The sequence below is a fragment of the Hemicordylus capensis genome, chromosome 3 (genome assembly GCF_027244095.1).
Source record: "Hemicordylus capensis ecotype Gifberg chromosome 3, rHemCap1.1.pri, whole genome shotgun sequence".
Taxonomy (NCBI): Eukaryota; Metazoa; Chordata; class Lepidosauria; order Squamata; family Cordylidae; genus Hemicordylus; species Hemicordylus capensis.
In genome coordinates this window covers 94,502,173-94,521,898 of record NC_069659.1, presented here as the reverse complement: position 1 = coordinate 94,521,898, position 19,726 = coordinate 94,502,173, and the positions used below count along the sequence as shown (strand labels likewise).

Sequence of the window (19,726 nt, the reverse complement as noted above, 5' to 3'; positions counted from 1 at the left end):
ACATCTGCAGGAGGGCCGAAGTTGAGCAGGCCTGATTTACACTGACTAACAGTGGCCCTCTGGAATTTGGATGGGGGTTGTTCCCATTCCTACCTGGAGATGCCAGGGGCTGGACCTGAGACCTTCTATATTATTCAAAGCATATGCTCTACCACTGAGCTACAAACCCTCCACCCCACTTGAATACAACAATATATATGGTGGGTGCACGAGTCAAATTCTAGTCCTCAAACACTTGGATGGTCTCTTTTGAGGACTGCAGTTTCTCTTTGAGCATTTTTCCTGATCAGTTAGAGACAGCTTTCAATATTTTTGTAGCAAGAGTAACTTGAACTTCTGTTCTCACAACCCACCCCAGCTATACTGTGAGAAAGTGAGCTCACGCATCTCACAGACAGCAAGGTCCCTAAGCACTAGATGACCCTTGGAGCTCCCAGATCTCACTGTGGATGAAAACCACAAGTACCAGCTTTGCATGCACACTGGAAACACAAGTCACACACTTGTGCTTTCCACACTTCTTGCAACATCCAAACAGGGCTTTACAAAATCTATACAAGGGAATTTGGTCTCTAGAATATCACTTATGAATGCTGTTAAAGCAATTCAGCGCACACACACACACTTATTTATCAAAAGAAATATCATGGAGCCTTTTTAACTGACCTGCACAGATGCGTGAAATGCAAAAAACCAATTTAATCAATTGTGAGAACAGCCTTTGGCTGCAATCCCAGGTATACTCACCTAGGAGCAAGAAAGATGCTCTGAATTCAATGGTATTTACTTTTGAGTAAAATTGCATAGAATCAGTAGTTAGTTTCAGACATTGTTTATTTTGAACCATAATATTTCCTCCACTGTTACCTTTTTCAAAATTGACCTCTAGCAGAATAATTATACTCACATCTATCCTCAGTAGTTTTAAAGAGAGCCTTTTCTGAAACTTATATTAATCCTCTTTATGGGGCTTACAGAAATAACCAGAAAATAAAGATCCCAAAGGGCTAAGCAGGAAAAGTGGGCAATTCCAGTGCAGCTAGAGCTATATCAACATTGATTAAAGCCTGGCATATGTTGAATATTTTTCAAAGTCTTGCCTCAAAACCTCTTTAAAAGTTAAGTAGCCATGGCACAGAAGGGAATTTCCTTTCAAGTATGAGCAACATGCTACAACACAGAAGACAGAAAGCTGATATACCTCTTCAGCTTTTCACAATGGAGAGAACAGACCCTGGAAAGCCTTTTAGATTTGTATATTAGCTAACTCCGGTATTGTATAATCTAGCACATGTTAACTGACTGTAGGGAAGTGTAATGAAGCTTGCTGAATATTCATATATTGCACAATTGTTTAAAATAGCCCATGAACTAGGTTCAAGGCACAAGGTCCATACTAAGTAAGTCATGACTAAACCCCATGGCACGAGCAATATCCTCTGCCCTTCTATCCAAGTCATGGTTAATACTATCAGCAGCCATGTCTCCCTGGCCTTTGAAAATCACTGCTAACAGGCATGTTGAAAAGACATGTGCATCTAACAGTATGCAGTTATTTCTCTCATTCATCAGTAGCCATTCCACTAAAAGGTCTAAAGAGTTTTTGCACTGCATTAAAAAGTTCAACCGCAGAATCTCACCTTCTTTGTAAATTAATGCTGCCCAGACTACCATTTTAAACTTTAAAAGGAATCAATCTGCTAAAGCCCCTTTCTTCTTAGGTCAGAGCTTCCAAGCCAATATTAATCTATTATTTCTTGGTGTGAAAAAATGGCCTTTCCAGCATTCAGAAGAACCTACTGGATTCAAGCACAATGGACAGGCTTAACAAAACTGTCCTCTACATTCTTTTGGCACATCAATTACTCTTATCACTTCTTGTTGGCCCTGAAATGTGTGTACAAGAGGGTGGTTAAAATGTGTGAAGTAGTAACCAACCTGCCTTGATGAACAAGGATCAGGAACAAGGCTCATCTAGTCCAGCATCCTGTTTCACACAGTGGCCCACCAGATGCCTCTGGGGAGCCCACAGGCAAGAGGTATGTGCATGCCCTCTTTCCTGCTGTGTCTCCCCTGCAACTGGTATTGAGAGGCATCGTGCCTCTGAGGCTGGAGATGGCCCACAGCCACCAGACTAGTAGCCATTGATAGACCTGTCCATCATGAATCTGTCTAAGACCCTTTTAAAGCCATCCAAGCTGGTGGCCATCACCACATCCCATGGCAAGTAATTCCATAGATTAATTATACACTGTGTGAAAAGGTACTACTTCTTGTTGTTCCTAAATTTCCCAACCTTCAGTTTCATGGCTACTTCGCTGGTCAACCCAACTTCTAGATAATTTATGAACAAGTTAAAGAGCACTGGTCCCAGTACCGATGCTTGGGGGAACCCACTTCCTACCTACCTCCCATGTGAAAACTGTCCATTTATTCCAACTCTCTGTTTCCTGTCCTTCAACCAGTTACTGATGCACACATGAACCTGTCCCCTTATTCCATGACTGCTAAGTTTACTCAAGAGCCTTTGGTGGGGAACTTTATCAAAAGCTTTTTGGAAGTCCAAGTATACTATGTCAACCGGATCACCTTGATCCACATGCCTGTTGACACTCTCAAAGAACTCCAGAAGGTTAGTGAGGCAAGATTCTCCCTTGCAGAAGCCATGCTGGTTCTCTTTCAGCAAGGCCTGTTCTTCTATATGCTTAACAATTTTGTCCTTAAGTATGCTTTCCATCAATTTACCTGGAACCCCAGTTAAGCTGACCGGCCTATAATTTCTCAGATCCCCCCCACCCCCCGCCCAGATCCCTTCTTGAAAACTGGAGTCACACTGGCTACTTTCCAGTCCCTCTGGTACAAAGCCTGATTGTAGGGACCAGTTATGTATTTTTGCTAGGAGATCGGCAAATTCACATTTGAGTTCCTTCAGAACTCTTGGTTAGATGCCATCTGGCCCTGGTGATTTGTTAATTTTTAGTTTTTCAAGACAATTTAGAACATCATTCCTTGTCACCTCAAATTTGCCCAGTTCCTTAGCCTCTAAACCTGAAAAGCTCAATTCTGGAGAGGGTATATGGTCAGCATCCTATATCATGAAGACAGATGCAAAGAACTCATTCAGCTTCTCAGCAATCTCCTTATCCTCCTTAATAATCCCTTTCATACCCTCATCATCAAAGGGTCCAACCACCTCCCTGGCAAGTTTTCTACTTCTATTTAATGAAGTTTTTGTTATTCCTCTTGTCACTTCTAGCTATATGCTCCTCAAACTCTCTCTCTTTTCATCCTTTATTGTCTCCTTGGATTTCTTTTGCCAGAGTTTATGTTCCTTCCTGTTCACTTCATTTGGGCAGGACTTCCATTTTCTGGATTCTTCTTCCCTTTTATAGCTTCCCTGACTCTACTTGTTAGCCAAGCGGGCGTCCTCCTGGATGGTACCTTTCCTCCTTCTTGGTATACATTCCAACTATGCTTCTCGTACTGTGGTTTTAAATTACATGCTTTCTGGAGTGATTTGACCCTCCTGACCTTCCCATTCAACTTCCTTCTTACCAGTCCCCTCATTTATGCAACATCTGAATACTGAATATGCACAATAAATGGAAGTTAAATACTAGTCTGTGATAAATGAACATGTACAGCAAGGGTGTCAAACTCAATCACATAAGGGGCCGAAATCTAAAACACAGGCTAAGTCGCGGGCCGAGTTTTTTGTTAAGATACTTAGTCTTAGTAGTAGAAGTATAGATCCTTCCTCACCTTATAGTACCAGACACATAAAATGATACTTCATGTGCAGTGTTCTCTCTAACTTTTTTCATCTGTATGCGGAATGAGTTTTGTTCTGGGTGCCAGTATCAAGGCTGTGTGTGCACACATGCATTCAGAGTGGGGCCTTCCTGATTCAACCTGAGTAGGATCCAAAATTAACTGAGCGGACATCAGAAAATGTGTAAGCACATGCCTTAAAGGGAACAGTGTTCATGTGTGAAATTTAAAAAGAGAAAAACCTGAGTTTAGTGTAACATCCAAGCACACTCTTCAACTTTTTATATTAAATATTTATTTTACATATGTATCTTTCCAAACACGACAGCAGTTTATGGTGATCTTGGACAGATAATTTCACTGTGAAAATAATATAATTTCACCAGAAAATAGTTTTCACTAATCAAAGTATTAGTGAACAAATAAAAGGCATTTTCTGAAAAATTCTAAAAATTCAATGTTTAAAAGCACAAGCAAGGAAAAACCATTACGAAGAATCATCATCATCATCGACAGTGGCCTTTTCATATAAGAACCTTTTATTATTTCACATTAATTTTGTTTGAAAGTAATTATTTCATGAATGACTGGAAAGTTTGGTTCTGCAACACCCACCCAACCACCCACCATGATGACAGGTAATGTTTATCATACAGTGGAAATTTTTTCCTAATGTAGCTGGAATTCCTAAGAAGAAAGCAGTACAGTGGGGTGGGGAAAGCTGACAGAAGTTAGAAAAGGAAAAAAGAATGCCAAAGGGGGGGAAAAGCAGGGCACAAAGACTGGGCTGTTTTTAATTTTAATTTTCAAAAAACCAATTAAAGATATTCATAGTCAGAGTTCAAGTTATGCTCATTGTAGCAAGTTTTTAAATCCCAAGAACAGGGTGGATTTGATTTAAATCAAACTGATTTAAATCATGATTTAAATCACTAGCAGGGTGGATAAAAATCAAAAAAATCTGATTTAAATTAAAAAAATCCGATTTAAATAAAAAAAATATTTTATTTAAATCGGATTTTTTTTTAATTTTTATCCACCCTGCTAGTGATTTAAATCGTGATTTAAATCAGTTTGATTTAAATCAAATCCACCCTGCCCAAGAATAGCTCAGGGGTTCTCTTCAAGAAGACCTTAAGATAGAGTATCTGCCACCATGTTTGTCTTCCCTTGGATGTACTCTACCTTGAAGTCATATTCCTGCAGGGCAAGACTCCAACACACAAACTTCTTCTTATGCTATAACTCCTGCAGCCACTTAGGAGCTGCATGGTCAATCCAGAATTCAAATCTGTGCTCCCACAGATGATGGAGATAAAGTGGCCATTCTTCTAAGGCATACACAATGGGTAACACTCCTTTTTGGACACAGACCAATGGGACTCCCTTTCTGACAATCTTTACTTATAAATACAATGGGATAAGGTAGCTGGTCTGGACCTAATTGGGTCAAGACTACTCCAATGCCCCTCTCCAAGGCATCTGTTGTTAATGTAAATGGTTGCTCATAATCTGGAGCTTGAATACTGGGCAACTGTTGAGGGTAGCTTTAAGCTGAACAAAGGCAGCCTGACACTGCCTGGACCACACCACTTTGTTTGGTTTGTTTTTTCTTGGTAAGGTTGAGAAGAGAGCAGCAATCTTACTATACTTGCGTACAAGTTTGCAATAGTACCCTGCTAGCCCCAGGAAAGATTGTTCTTGGCTTTTCTCTTAGGGACAGGCCATTGTTGATAGTCTCTACTTTGGTCTCCAGCAGTGAAATGGTGCCCTGGCCTACCTTGTATGTCACCTGATCAGGCTTATCTGACATTTTTTGGCCTTACTAGTAAGTCCAGCTTCTTTGATGTGCTGGAACACAGACTCAACTGTTCCTGATGTTGCTACAAGGTAGAAGAGAAAACAGCCACATCATCTAGGTGAAATCATTCTTCCCTGTGAGGAGTTCATTAACCAGCCTTTGGAATGTTGTGAGGGTATTTCAAAAACCAAAGGGGAAGCACATTACATTCATACAGTACATGATGTGTAGTAAAAGCTGATTTCTTTTGTCCTGCTCAGTCAGGGGCACCTGCCAATATCCTTTTGTTAGGTCCAGCATCAAGATGTATTTGGCACCTACCTGCTCTAGTAGGTCGTCGATGAGAGGCATGGGAACTGGTCTACTGCCGTCCTTTTGCTTAACTCTCTATAGTCTACCCAAAAGCAGATCTCCTCCCCTGGCTTGGGGATGAGGACGACAGGAGACACCCAGGCACTCTTGGAGGGTTGGATTATGACCATAGACTGCATTTCGTCCATTCTTTTTCAAGGGCTTTGTGCTGCCAGGGGGCAGCTGAGTAATGCCAGCAATGAATTGGCCTGCTATCCCCAGTGTCTATGGAACGTGTAGCTAAGTGGGTATGTCCTGGCTGTGTGGTGAACAGTTCAGTGAACCTCTGGCACAGCCACTCAGCATCCTCCTTCTGCTGGGGTATTAGCGTAAGTGTCCATGGTGTCTCTTCTATTCCATCCCTGTGGCAAACCCAGAGGCACCTCTGCAGCCCCGCAAACTGATGGAGATCCTGTCCCTGCTGCAAGGGGCAACAACCTCTTTGTTTCTTAAAAAAAAATTCTGAGACTCTCATGCCCTCTGCCAGGTCTACTGTGATGGTGAAACCACTGCTTCCTGCGAGTAGTAGGGCTTGAGTGTGTTCACGTGGTATAGTCTAGGCTTGAATTGGGTCCTTGAGAACTCAACTACATAATTTACTTCCACCAAAGAATTTTTTAAACAACTTTTTAAAAATCCGGTATGGACCTTCCCAAGCAGCTTGCATCTTCTTGTTGCGCATTGGCCTGACGACCAATACGGGATCAAGGGTTTGCTCTCTGGCATGCATGTCATACCATGCATTTTGCTCAGCTTCGATCTCCCACATGTTTTGCTGTGTAATTTGCAAAGTTTCTCACAGGGTGTTCTAGAAGTCCAGGATATTAACCTCCTGAGGGGCCTCTTCCCCCTTCCTCTGATGATGGATCAGCTCTAAGGATCCTCAGATATCCCTCCCACACACAAGTTCAAAGGGGGAGAATCCAAGGCTAGGGTGTGGCACAGCCCTGTAGGTGAACAACAACTGTGGTAGCACCAAGTCCCAATTGTTGGAGTGTTAAAGGATTAACTTTCAGATCATTGTCCCCAAAATTCCATTTTTTCACTAAACCATTTGTCTGATGACTGATGTGAGTTGTTCCACACTATGTGTGGCCCATAAGTTCTCCATCACCCCAGACAGGAAATTGGTCCCTGCATCAGTCAGGATTTCTAGAGGCATTTTGTTTCAGCATATGGCCACGCCCCTGAATCTAATGTAAGAGGCAGGGGGCGTGGCTGGGGTGCTGGGGGGGGCAGCCTGGGTTCTTTGGACCTATCCATGTAATGGTGGCTCCACCCCTGCACTGAGGACCTGAAGAAGAGAGTGTGGCTCCAGCCTTTTCTGGCTGCTCTCTCTTCAGCTTCCAACACTGAACCCCCAAACAGAAAGTATTGACCCCCTCCTCCCCAAAAGAGAGGGCAAACCCCCATTTGAATCTAATTGGTCCAGGCTGGTCTGGCTACCAATCACAGGGCTCCTGAGGATTTCCAGGCCCTGTTAACCCCTAGCTATCTACATAAATTTCATGCATAAATCTCAAGCATGGAAGAAAGAGTAAAGATCTGCTATTTGCCCCTTTGGGCAGCCAACAGAAAAGCGAAGCTCGAGATGGTAAACCCTGAAAGTGAGAGCCAGCAGCCAGATATTAATGCACTGCCTTCTTTTTTCAAAGGGTATTAACCATTTACCCTTTATCAGAAACAAGGTTAAGTAGTAGCTGTAAGACAGTGGACAAAGCAAATTTTAAACAGGCATGGATATCGGAATTGCCTGTGGCTAGGAAAAATGTTAGACAATATTATAATACACAATTCAAAATGATATGGTGGTGGGATAGTGGTCCCTGAAATAAAATCTATTAGAGGAGAAGTGTTGCCTTCATGCCCCACCTCGCTGTTCTTGCTGGAAACAGACCTTTGGGCTTAGCCAGCAGCAGGGCTTTTCCTGTGTTCTTAGCCAGTATTCTAGTGGAAAGGGAAGGGTGGGAGGCACATCAGAATGACTGGACACATTTATTAGTCTAGGTCAGTTCAAAGGTACATGGAATTCTAAGTCAGCTGCTGGCCCCTAGATCATTTGCCACTGCTCACAAGACTGCAACAGCGCCACAGGTTCTGTACCTGATCTGTTACGGAAAGCACAAAATAGATAACAGTAGACTGTTAAAGTAACACTACTACTAAATGTTTATTTGGTGCTAAGCAAACTGGAGCAGTTTTCTTGGAGCTTTAGACATGCCTGTGTATATAATTTTAACACATTTTTTGTGTTAAAATGTTATAATGCCGAATACTGAAGATTTGCAAATGAAAGGGATGGTGAAAAACTGGAACTGATTCTCCCCTCCTGACTCTCTCAGTTTATAGGGGCATCCTTCCACAAATTACTGATTTCATGCTGTAAGGGGCTATTGCATGTGCGGGAGGGAGAAATGACACAATGTCCAAAGGCTTTCAGGAAACAGAGCTCCATTCCTCAAACAGCTTCTCCAGCACAGGCCCCATTTACTCCAATGAGCTTTAGGAGACTGGAGCCCTTTAAGAACCACACAGTTAATCCTCATCATCTGACTAGCCATTGTGCCCCAAGAATGCATCACTTATTCACATGAGATCCCATGACACAGTGTGGGGGGGGGGGGGAAGCTAAGCCTTCAAAGGTTTTTTAAGAACTAAACACATATACAGATATGCAGGAAACACACTCTTTTGAAGTACTGAGTAGTTCAACTGACCAACTGGTTAGAAAATACTTAACATCAGGTTACTTTGTGACCAAACAAACCTCAGTTTTTAAATGTTCTTACATAAAGTAATCATCAAGAATTTAACCCAAGAAAGAAAGAAAAGTTTACGCATTCCTGTATTTGAGAAAGGGGGAAGTTCCTCTGGCCCTCTATCTTGTTGAAACAACATTTAGAACTAGAGGATATTCTCCTGCACCCAATTTTTGTATCAAAAAGAAAGCCCAGTAAAGTTTGTTTTTTAAAAAAACACAGTTCCGCAAGAATTCTTTAAGACTGGAATCGACTGGAGATTCTTTAAGACTGGAACCCCCAAGAATAGGACTAAGCCTATGGAACACAGAAAGACTTGTTTCTGAACAGATATGCATAGGGTTTCAGTGCACGTTAACTCCCCTTGGAAAGTTATATTTCCACCATCCTTCCCAAGAAGCACCAGTGAGCCAAAGTACTGCTAATCTAGGTTTGGATGAGACCATCCCTGCCCATATGACTAGGAAGCTGCAAGCATGGCAATGCCACATGGGGATGGTTCCCAAGACAAGCAGGGAGTTTTGACAAGAAACACGGCAAATCGGGAGAACCCAATAGTTAGAGAAGGAGGGAATAGGCAAAACATGTTAATGCAATGCAGCTGTTTTTGTAGGTAGACCAGGTGACTTAGATCAGAAGCAGCTGCATGCTGTTATAAAACAAAGAAGAGAGGCTAGGTTTTGAGATAAGGAGAACAGGAGGGGGCAATTCTCCTGGGTTAACTATAATTTAGGTTGTTAGTGGAGGAGATCAGGATGAGGATTTTTTGAAAATTTAGACAAACCTTGGACATAGTTGGACAAACCTATTTGTGAATATGGATCTCCACTGTGGTTTCTATAGGGATCTGCACTATAGGGAGAGCACCTGTATAGGTTTTACTCCCATGGAGACAGCAGCTGACATGCCTAAATGTCTCCTCCACTGACTATCAATGCTGTGATCTAAGACACACTTATGGAGTCCCAGAGGCTCCAGCTTCCAGTAAAAGATAGAAAAGAAACAGAGAATGGAATCCATGTTCTAATGTGGGTGCTTGCGAGAAGGGGCTATATCTACCTGTCTTTCAGCTTTTCCTGGCTGGAAAGGGGAGGCTGAAGATCCAAATGATATAGGGAACTCCCAGCAGATAGATTTAGCAGCTTGCGAGAATTAAGGGGCCCCAAGATAGCAATTTCAGCTCAGAGATTCTCAGGCTTGGGAATCTCTAGGATTAATCCACAGATTGCACACTGAGTATTCAGTGCGGTGGATGGTCAGGATAATGAGAAGCAGATCAGTCTCAATCTCCGGGAACAGCAGTGTGGAGGTAAATCTATGGGTAGCTTAGCAGGCTGGACAAAGCTAACCAACGAAAGTTGAACCACAAACACTGGACACAGAACATCCACACACAGAAGACTGAACAAAATACTAGTTTTGGGGAAGGGGTTTTATACCTAATGGCGCAGTTGGGAAATGACTTGATTATCAAGCCAGAGGTTGCTGGTTCAAATCCCCACTGGTTTGTGTCCCAGACTATAGGAAGCACCTATATCGGGCAGCAGCAATATAGGAAGATGCTGAAAGGCATCATCTCATACTGCACAAGAGATGGCAATGATAAACCCCTCCTGTATTCTTCCAAAGACAATCACATTGCTTTGTGGTCACCAGGAGTCAAAACTGACTCAACAACATACTTTACCTTTATACCCTAAAGACTGAGCATCTTTCTAAGGCAAGAAACCTTATCTGAAGTATTTATGAGGGGTATCAATGTAGTCCTGCGACAAAGCTTACTGCTTAAGGAGATTCAGATAGGCTGAATTGCTTAAGGGTAGAGTTCAGTATGGATGTGAAGCTCATCCTTCCAGACTGTTCTAAAGAGGTAAAGGTAAAGTGTGCCATTAAGTTGGTGCCGACTCCTGGCGACCACAGAGCCCTGTGGTTGTCTTTGGTAGAATGCAGGAGGGGTTTACCATAGCCTCCTCCCACGCAGTGTGAGAAGATGCCTTTCAGCATCTTCCTATATCACTGCTGCCCAATATAGGGGTTTCCCATAGTCTTGGAAACATACCAGCAGGGATTTGAACTGGCAGCCTCTGGCTGGTAGTCAAGCAATTTCTCTTAGGTGGCTGGTGCACCTAGGTGATTTTGGATCTTGGACCTAAAGGCCTTTGGAGCCCCCACCCCATGCAAATTAAGCATCATGCTTGGTTGGATGACCACACCACCTGGGACAGATTAAAGAGGATTTGGGGGACCCTCAGGGCTGTGGAGGCCCTGGACCTCAGCCCAGACGTCCAGGGGTAAGAGCGCCTCTGCTGATCTAATTATGAGGTTCTAGTTCTCAAGGCTTGATCAGTAGTAAGAAGTAGGTTTCGCACGAACAGGGAGACTGCTCTGTCAAGGAATTTCTTTATTAGCGACTACCTTTAATTTCCTGGGGAAAGCTGCTTAGGATATGCATACCAAACCTGCTTGCTCTAGGGTCCTCCCAAGTCATCCAGTTTACTCAGGCTTGCTTGTTATTGGTATCCAGTATGTGAGAGGAGCACTGATGCCAAACCTTCTCTTACATTCCAATGAGAAATCTTTTTTTCTGCTTCATCTCTGGTCATGCCTATATGGACCTGAGAAAGTCCTAGTACTGCTTGGGAGATGCATAAGCATATAGTTTGGGCTGAAGAGAGGGTTAGTCCTAACAGGTGCCATTTGAATGAACAGTCCCCTCCCACAAGCAATGAACAGGGCATCAGGACATCCACAGAGGATGTCAAATGTGTGCACTCTTGGGGCGTCCCCTTCCTAACTGCATAGGCAGTGGCAATAGCATCTGTACACGCCCCTATTTTAGTGGTTAAGAATGTGACCTGTAATCAGGCAAAGTCCCTGGTGTACACATAGTGGCTCATTACATGCATTCTAATGAATGTGTGTAGGAACTTGTTGCTCTTCTCCCCATTATGCACATTCATTTTACCTTGGATTCATGTCTAATGAGGAAGAAAAAGTCAAACCTGCATAAGGGTACCTAGCAGAACAATAAGCACAGAATCACATCCAGTCATTTCTCCCTGATTTTTGTATCCGAGAAGCTGTCTGAATGAACTTACGGAGGTGAAGGAGAAGGACTAGTCAATATTATTTTCAGATCTCACAATCACTGTTTGCAAGAACAATGATGAAACAGTTAATGTGCATTATGATTTACTGTATTTACCTGAATAAATACAGGTAAATATGGGCGGGGGGCATTGTCTTAAATTCAGGGTCTTCTTTTTGGGTAAATTGTATAACCTGTATTTAACCCATATTTTAAAAAGGGGCTCATCTTAAATTCAGGGTTGTCTTCTATTTGAGTAAATATGGTACATTCTTCCCCCCAATCTCCAATCAAAATACTAAAAATACGGGAAATGAATGCATGAATGTGCAAGGTGAACCTTGCTCTTTTCCTAATCTGTTTCTATTTATTCTACATTTACAAAACCAACACCCACCCTGATATGAAAACACACACTTACAAAAGTAATATCACTTTACACATGGGGAAAAGTGATCTAACTGCAGATTGGGATCAGGTTAAACTTCTCATGCCTCAATTTAGTGTCAGCATGTGAACACTTATGGAGCATGGCTGGATGAATTTTAGGGGCATGTTTACACTAAAAATTAAAACCGGTGTCAAGACTGTGTAATTGTCATGGCAAGAAACCCTGTCAACTGGAGAGCTGGTCTTGTGGTAGAAAGCATGACTTGTCCTCATAGCTAAGGAGGGTCTGACCTGGTTGCATATGAATGGGAGACTTGATGTGTGAGCACTGCAAGATATTCCCCTCAGGGGATGAAGCCGCTCTGGGAAGAGCAGAAGGTTTCAAGTTCCCTCCCTGGCTTCTCCAAGATAGGACAAGATTTTTCGGAGAGGAGAGCTGGTCTTGTGGTAGCAAGCATGACTTGTCCCCATAGCTAAGCGGGGTCTGCCCTGGTTGCATTTGAATGGGAGACTTGATGTGTGAGCACTGCAAGATATTCCCCTCAGGGGATGAAGCCGCTCTGGGAAGAGCAGAAGGTTTCAAGTTCCATCCCTGGCTTCTCCAAGATAGGGCTGAGAGAGATTCCTGCCTGCAACCTTGGAGAAGCCGCTGCCAGTCTGTGAAGACAATTCTGAGCTAGATAGACCAATGGTCTGACTCAGTATATGGCAGTTTCCTATGTTCCTAACTGTAGGGTTGCAAGAGGATCTAGAGAGCTCTAACAAATAATTTTCAATAGACTTCTAGAACCATAGTTTCAAGGACCCAGTAAGATTAAATTTCTGATGTACACAGGATCTTAAACTACATAACCAGAGTCTGAGAATATGTGAAAGAGACTGACCACAGATTTCCAAACCATAGTGTCTTAACTTAAAGTCTGAACTGCCTAGCAGCTATCACATCAAATCTGTATCATGGCAATCTGCTAACTTTAATGCAGTATATAAAGGAAGTAGACCATGAGCAGATGATGCCACATACAGACACGCTTATCCTCAGTTGGCAAGTAACTTCATGCATCTGATGTACCATAGTCCAGTAAAGCTTATGCTGCAATAAACTTGTTTGTCTTTGAGGTGCCACAAAACTCTTCCTTTTTGCTGTGATACCGAATGCACAGGTGGCCATTCGTGGCCCTTGTAATTTGCAAGTGGTTCCATTCCCACCAACTTCCATGGATAATGAAACCGCAAATAAAGAGACCCTAACTCTATGGGGATTGGAGGGTTATGTTTCTTGAGCTTTAAAAACTGCTTAAAAAGCAGGGAGGGGCAAAAATAATAGTAGAAAAGCACAGTATCTTGCTTTTCAAGTCTCCAGGAATGCCCCCAAATCCTCTTATTTTTGTTTTAATTATATTATTATTATTATTATTATTATTATTATTATTATTATTATTATTATTATTTTAACAAGAAGAGCCACAGAATGGCTCTGTGCTTCAAAATGGCAGCTGGACATGACATCAGAAGTCATTTCCAGCTACTCAGGAACCTTAAATAGGCAAAAATTGCCTATATTTCATGCTGCGGATAAAGAAACCGGGTCTTTAAGACCCATCCACAGATACATGAAACCATGATCCACAAATATTGAGAGTCTCCTATAGTATGTTGGGGGAGGGGTCGACCTGGTAGATGGATGTTTCCCACCCTGGTGCCTCTAGCAGAAGGGTGGAAGAGGTCAACATCACCACTTTCTCATGCCCCCATCGCATGCATTTCATCTTTTGGTCTGTTTCTCACTGGAGAACCAGACCAAGCCTCTGCTCCTCTCTTCTCCTTGGCACCACTGCGAGAGCCTTGCAACACCTTTGACTACATTCCCTGTCCCAATTCAGAGTGCAGATCTCATTACGCCAAGCTCTGCTTCCATGAGATTTCTGTCTTGCTGTGGCTCCCCTAAATAAATACTCCCTTCCCAGCTCTGGGGGGAATAATTTAGATCAGGAAAATGAGACATGAGGAAGGGTTAAATACCCCTTCCCCAGCATTACTGTTCCAATCCTATTTGGAAACCTCTATTTTTAAATACTGGACATTCAGTTATGGATCTCCCATAGCATGCCAGTTTCCACCCTGCAGCAGGCAACAGATTAAGCTTTTCTTGGGCGGTGGGAGCCATGATCCTCTGCAATCTAGCAATTCTGTAAGGCTTCCTACAGTGCAAATAGCACACTTTCAGTGTTCCTGGAGTTCCAGATACTGAAGATGCAAAGGAAGCTTAGCTGGTGTTTGCATATGTTGTGCTCAGAGGAGCCCCTCCTGCCTGGGCAATGCTCTCAGAAGCCTGTACGGATACTTGAGCAAGGAACCATTGTTGTCAAATGCATGTTTCTGCTCAATGCTTTCAGTTCTCTAATGTTTCTACTCTGCTTTCAGATCTGTTTCCACACACTGTGTAACATATGTAGCCAGAGGTGGATTAACGTAGTAGCAAATGTAGCATTTGCTACAGGCCCTGCGTTTTCTAGGGCCCCGCACACCTGGCTTCCAACTGGGAATTAAAGTTAAAACTTTACCTGTTTTGTTTGGTCCCTGTTAGATAAAATATCCCTTTTCTGCTAAATGGCCCTATCCACCCCCAACACAGTACCTCCAGTGACTGTTGCTGGTGTCTATCTTATGTTTCTTTTTAGATTGTGAGCCCTTTGGGGACAGGGAGCCATCTTATTTATTTATTTATTTCTCTATGTAAACTGCTCTGAGCCATTTTTGGGAGGGCGGTATAGAAATCAAACAAATAAATAAACAAATAAATAATAAATAAATGTGCCTTTTAAGAGAAAGCCCAGCACAGCATCTGTCTAGTGGCTGTTGCTGGTGCCTACCACACTTTTCTTTGTAGAGTGTGAGCCCTTTGGAGACAGAGAATCATCTATTCACTCTTTATTTTTCTATGTAAACCACCTTGAGAATTTTGATTGAAAAACAGTATATAAATGTTCACTGTTGTTGTAGTAAGTGTGAGTTTGTGGCTTGGTCCTCCCATACTCCAAAATATAGCAAATTTTTAAAAAACGAATTACTTTACTATGCAAGTAAATAATTTATGTTTTAATATTTATGTGCATTTTTAAAAATTCAGGGTGCCTTTATAACATATGCTACAGGCCCCGCACTAGCTTAATCCGGCCCTGTATGTAGCTAGCAATTAAGTCAGGAGTTTGCTTCTTACTTTGCCACAATCTATTCCTCAAGGCTTCCTCCTCCTCCTCCTCCCTCCACTAACCCTTTTCACCATAGTGAATGAAGGAGTGCTTAGACAGCCAGGGAACTACTTTTAAAGCTGCATATGGCCATGATAGCCATTTCGAAAGACTGATTGGAACAGTGTGTATACATTGGCAAGCTAGAACATTGTATCATTCATCAACTAAATAGAACATTGCATCAATGTACTGTATCTATAAAAAGTCCCTGGGAAACAGGTGAAGATAGGCATTTTATGTAACTGGCTAACATATCTGTCTGTCTTCATGTGCACGCAATGCTTCCTAAACGCAATGCCTCCTTCATGTGCATGCAATGCCTCTTATTATTTCTCTGTATAAACCGCCCTGAGCCATTTTTGGAAGGGTGGTATAGAAATCGAATAAATATTAATAAACATACATTCCTGAAATCTAGCAGAGTGAGCTTCCCAAAACGTCAAGAAAAAATTGATTTGATTGCCCTTTAAGTAAGATTTTAAAAAGCAGATGGAAGGAGTCCAGCCTTGTATCAGGCATAGGGGCCAGATAGGTTAGTGGAAAGAAGATAGAGCAAAGTTTGTTTTAAAATTTATTATTTATTTAATTTGTATACCACCCATTCAAAAATAGCTCAGGGCAGTTCACAATCAAAGGGCTAGTGGCGATTTTAGAGGTCCACAATGAAAGGATTCAATGGAACACAAGAAGCTGCCTTATACCAAGTGAGATCTAACTCAGTATTGTCTACGCTGCCTGGAATCAGTTCTCCAAGCTTTCCGGTAGGAGCCTTTCCAATCCTACCTGGAGATGCCAGGGACTGAACCTGGCACCTTCTGCATGCAAAGCAGATCTCTTGTGCTACCACTGACTGGAAGAAGATGCCCTAACAAAAAGACAACATCCCAGATCTTTGCAATTAACTCAAATCATGCAAATTCTGCAGTTACTGAAGCAGGACAAACAAATATGAGCTGGAATGACAACACTGGCAGGCAATATTTTGCCTCCAGATCAAATCAAGATATGCACATTTGGCATGGGAGTGGGGGAATAGCAATAGCAATAGCAATAGCACTTACATTTATATACCGCTTTATAGCCGGAGCTCTCTAAGCGATTTACAATGATTTAGCATATTGCCCCCAACATTCTGGGTACTCATTTTACCGACCTCGGAAGGATGGAAGGCTGAGTCAAGGAGTGTCAAGGATGGTCAACAGAAAGAGCTCCATGTTCACAGCAGAGGCCGACCACACACTTTAAAGATCCCAGTCACAAAGCCAGAAGTTTTGTGCAAATGCAGGTATTAAAGGCATACAATGGCAACAGAGTTCCTATACATTTGTTGTCTAATTTTATCTTATGAAATATCCTGTACCACTATGCATTGTTATTTTTTCATTGTTAGATATCTTTATTCTATCAGTGCTTTTAATTTCTTAACTACCTTGTGAATTTTTTATTTTAAAAAGGTAGAACAAATAAGTGAACTACAAATACAAAACAAACAAAAATAATTCACAACCTTAAAGATGTTGCAAATTTTTAAGCTATACACCACAAATTCTCAGTCACACACTCACAGATAAAAGACAGGAGGGATACACACACTTATTTAAAACGAAGCATACAACTCCATTCATACATTACTATACTTCCATTATTTTGTAACAGAAAGTAAGCAGTGTGAAGGCAAAAATAAATTCTACACCCCACATGTTAACTGTTTGTACAAACACAGCTCTCGTTTTAGTTATTGAACAACCTTCCCTTGCTCAACTATTAATGAAATCTAGATACAGGCTTCTCCGGGATTTATGCAATGCTATCCAGTATAGTGACCTATCAATGGAAACTCAGGAAGGACAGTCTACAAGACAACCATAGAAGAAATTCTAATTCTTAGGTTTTTCTCAAATTACCATGAAAAACACAGTCCAAAGTTTACAAGGAAACTCTCGATACAGGGAAATCCACATGACTTTGTAATGGCTTGGGTGTGTTGAAGTGCTTACGCCAGGGGCGTAAATACTATTAGGCAAGGGGAGGCAGCTGCCTGGGGCCCCCCACGCCTTGAGGGCCTCCCCAGAGGCAAGTCACATGACTATATACTGTGAAGTGTGTGTGTATCAGCGAGGGGCCCATTTTAAAATTTTGTCTCTGGGCCCACTCCAGTCTTGTTACTCCCCTGGCTTATACAAATGAGACATACTGGAGAGTAGATTTAGACCAGTATCACAATGCTTTTTAAAATATGTCTATGGTGGGGCCGGCCACATTTGGAATACCGTGTACAGTTCTAGTAACTCCTTATCAGAAGGGATACCTCAGAGCTAAAAGTAGCACAGAAAAGAGCAACCAAAGTGATCCAGGAGTTAAAGCACTTTCCCTACAAACAAAGGCTAAAGTGTTTGGAACTTTTTAGTTTAAGGGGGAAATGGGGGACATTATAGAGGTTTATACAATTATAAATACAAGCTATAGAGATTTCCCTTCCCCCTTCTCTCATAATACCAAGAAAATGGATTAGCACTGGGTTCAGCACTGACAAAAGAGAGGACTTCATTCTTCGCACAATACGTGATTAACTCATAGAATTCACTTGAACTGGATGCAGCGATGGTCCCTGGAACACACAACTCTTCAAAACGGGCTTCCACAAATTCATGGAGAAGGACAAGTCTATCAACACATCTTAGGCACGATGGCTATATGGAACCTCCAAGTTTAGAGGCCGCAGGGAGGCAACCATAGAGGAAGGCTATTGCCACAAGGCCGGCTTGTGGGCCAGCAGGAAAGCGTCGGGCTGGCTGGGCATTATTGGGAAGCCGACACCGGACTAGATGGGCGTTTGGTCTGATCCAGGAAGCTATTTTATAGAAAGCAGTATAAGTAACTTGCAGATTGGCGTGTTTCGCATGAATGTGTCTAGGATGAACTACCACGTTCAAGGTCTGTAATCACACACACACACACCCAAAGCGGATGAGAATGCTTAAAACGCGCCTGACAACACGTGTTTTGAAAAAATGGGAGAAAAAACGACTCTATTGTTACTCTGGTAGAGAAACTCAAAAGGAACCACCAACTTCTCAGCAGTAAGTGAACTTGTTTTCCCTTCCCCTCCCCCTCTTTTATAGATTTCAACAGTGCATATAACGTAACCAAGGACATAATATAGTCAACTATATAGATGTGTGAATATAACTGAAAAAGAAAGAAACAAGAAAACCCTTTCAGTATTACTTGCTTAGTAAGTGAACTTGAGGATGCGTCCACGTTTGGGTTAACAGCTTCTCACGTCTCCTGCTCTAGTGCTCGCATGCATCCCCCCTCCCGCCCTCGACTCTAGAGCAGCTCCTACCTTCTGTGGCGGGGTCCCGATGCTCAGCTCAAGGTAGTATCCGCGCCCCGAGTCTCCCTGCAGATTGTCCACCATAGCCATGAAGTTGACGGAGCCGCCGGGATCGGAGGCGAAAGCCAAGCCGCCCGCCGCCGCCGCCTCCTGCGGCTGGCCAGTGGCCGTGCTGCTGCCTGGCGGCTTCAGCAACACAGGCGTGGGGACCAAGGAGGCGTTGGGGGCAGTCGGGGGAGACATTCGGAGGGGCAAGACCAGTTGAGCCCAGCAGCGCCCGGCAGCGGCGAGCACGAGGAGCAGGAGACACCAAAGTGCCTGCGATCTGCCCATCCCTGCGCCGGCGCCCGAACACTAAAGAGAAAGGACTCGCCGCCGCCCGGCCACGCGCGGCTGCTGCTGCTGCTGCTGTGGACAATCGCCGCCGAGGAGAAAAGGGCCGGCTCCTTGCCGCCCAGGTTTCATCGCGCCTTGCCGGGATCGGCTCCTCCTCACATGCCTGCCCTCTTCCCCCGCCCCTTCCCGCTGCACTGACTCGAGGCGAGGAAAGTTTCTCTTTTGCTGCGGGCCGCAGCTGAAGCGCTCGCGGCTCTTTCTTGTCCTCGTCCGCCTCCTGCTTTTGCAAACAATTGCCAGTGCCAAGTAACTTCCCGAGCCCCACCAAACTTCCTTGCAGCGGATGTGACGGGATTGGAAACTGTCTCCAGCAGAGCGGTCAGCTCACCGCACATTGCAAGCGCAACCCTCCCCGGCTGGGCTGGGCTGGCCCGGCCCGATCTGCCCCGGCTCGTGGCTGGTCGAGGAGGAAAGATGGAAAACGCGGGTGGAGATGGGGGGATTTTTCCACAAGTATTTTTAGCGGACGTGGTGGGTTTGGGGTGCCATGATGGGCAATATTGTCAGGGATATTTTTGTTCTTAGCCTACTTTTCTTAAGGAAAGTAAGATTATGAGATCACCCAGCATTCTGTGTGTG

General features: G+C 43.3%; 1 protein-coding gene across 1 annotated transcript in view; it reads right to left on the bottom strand.

Moving 5' to 3' along the window:
* Nucleotides 1-19,415, bottom strand: part of BACE2 (beta-secretase 2) — a 61,211-nt gene extending 41,796 nt beyond the window's left edge. The window contains exon 1 of the mRNA XM_053309416.1: nt 18,761-19,415. Coding sequence (XP_053165391.1) covers nt 18,761-19,084 — 324 coding nt within the window. The 5' untranslated portion in view covers nt 19,085-19,415. The remainder of the gene's footprint in view (nt 1-18,760) is intronic.
* Nucleotides 19,416-19,726: the final 311 nt, after the last annotated feature.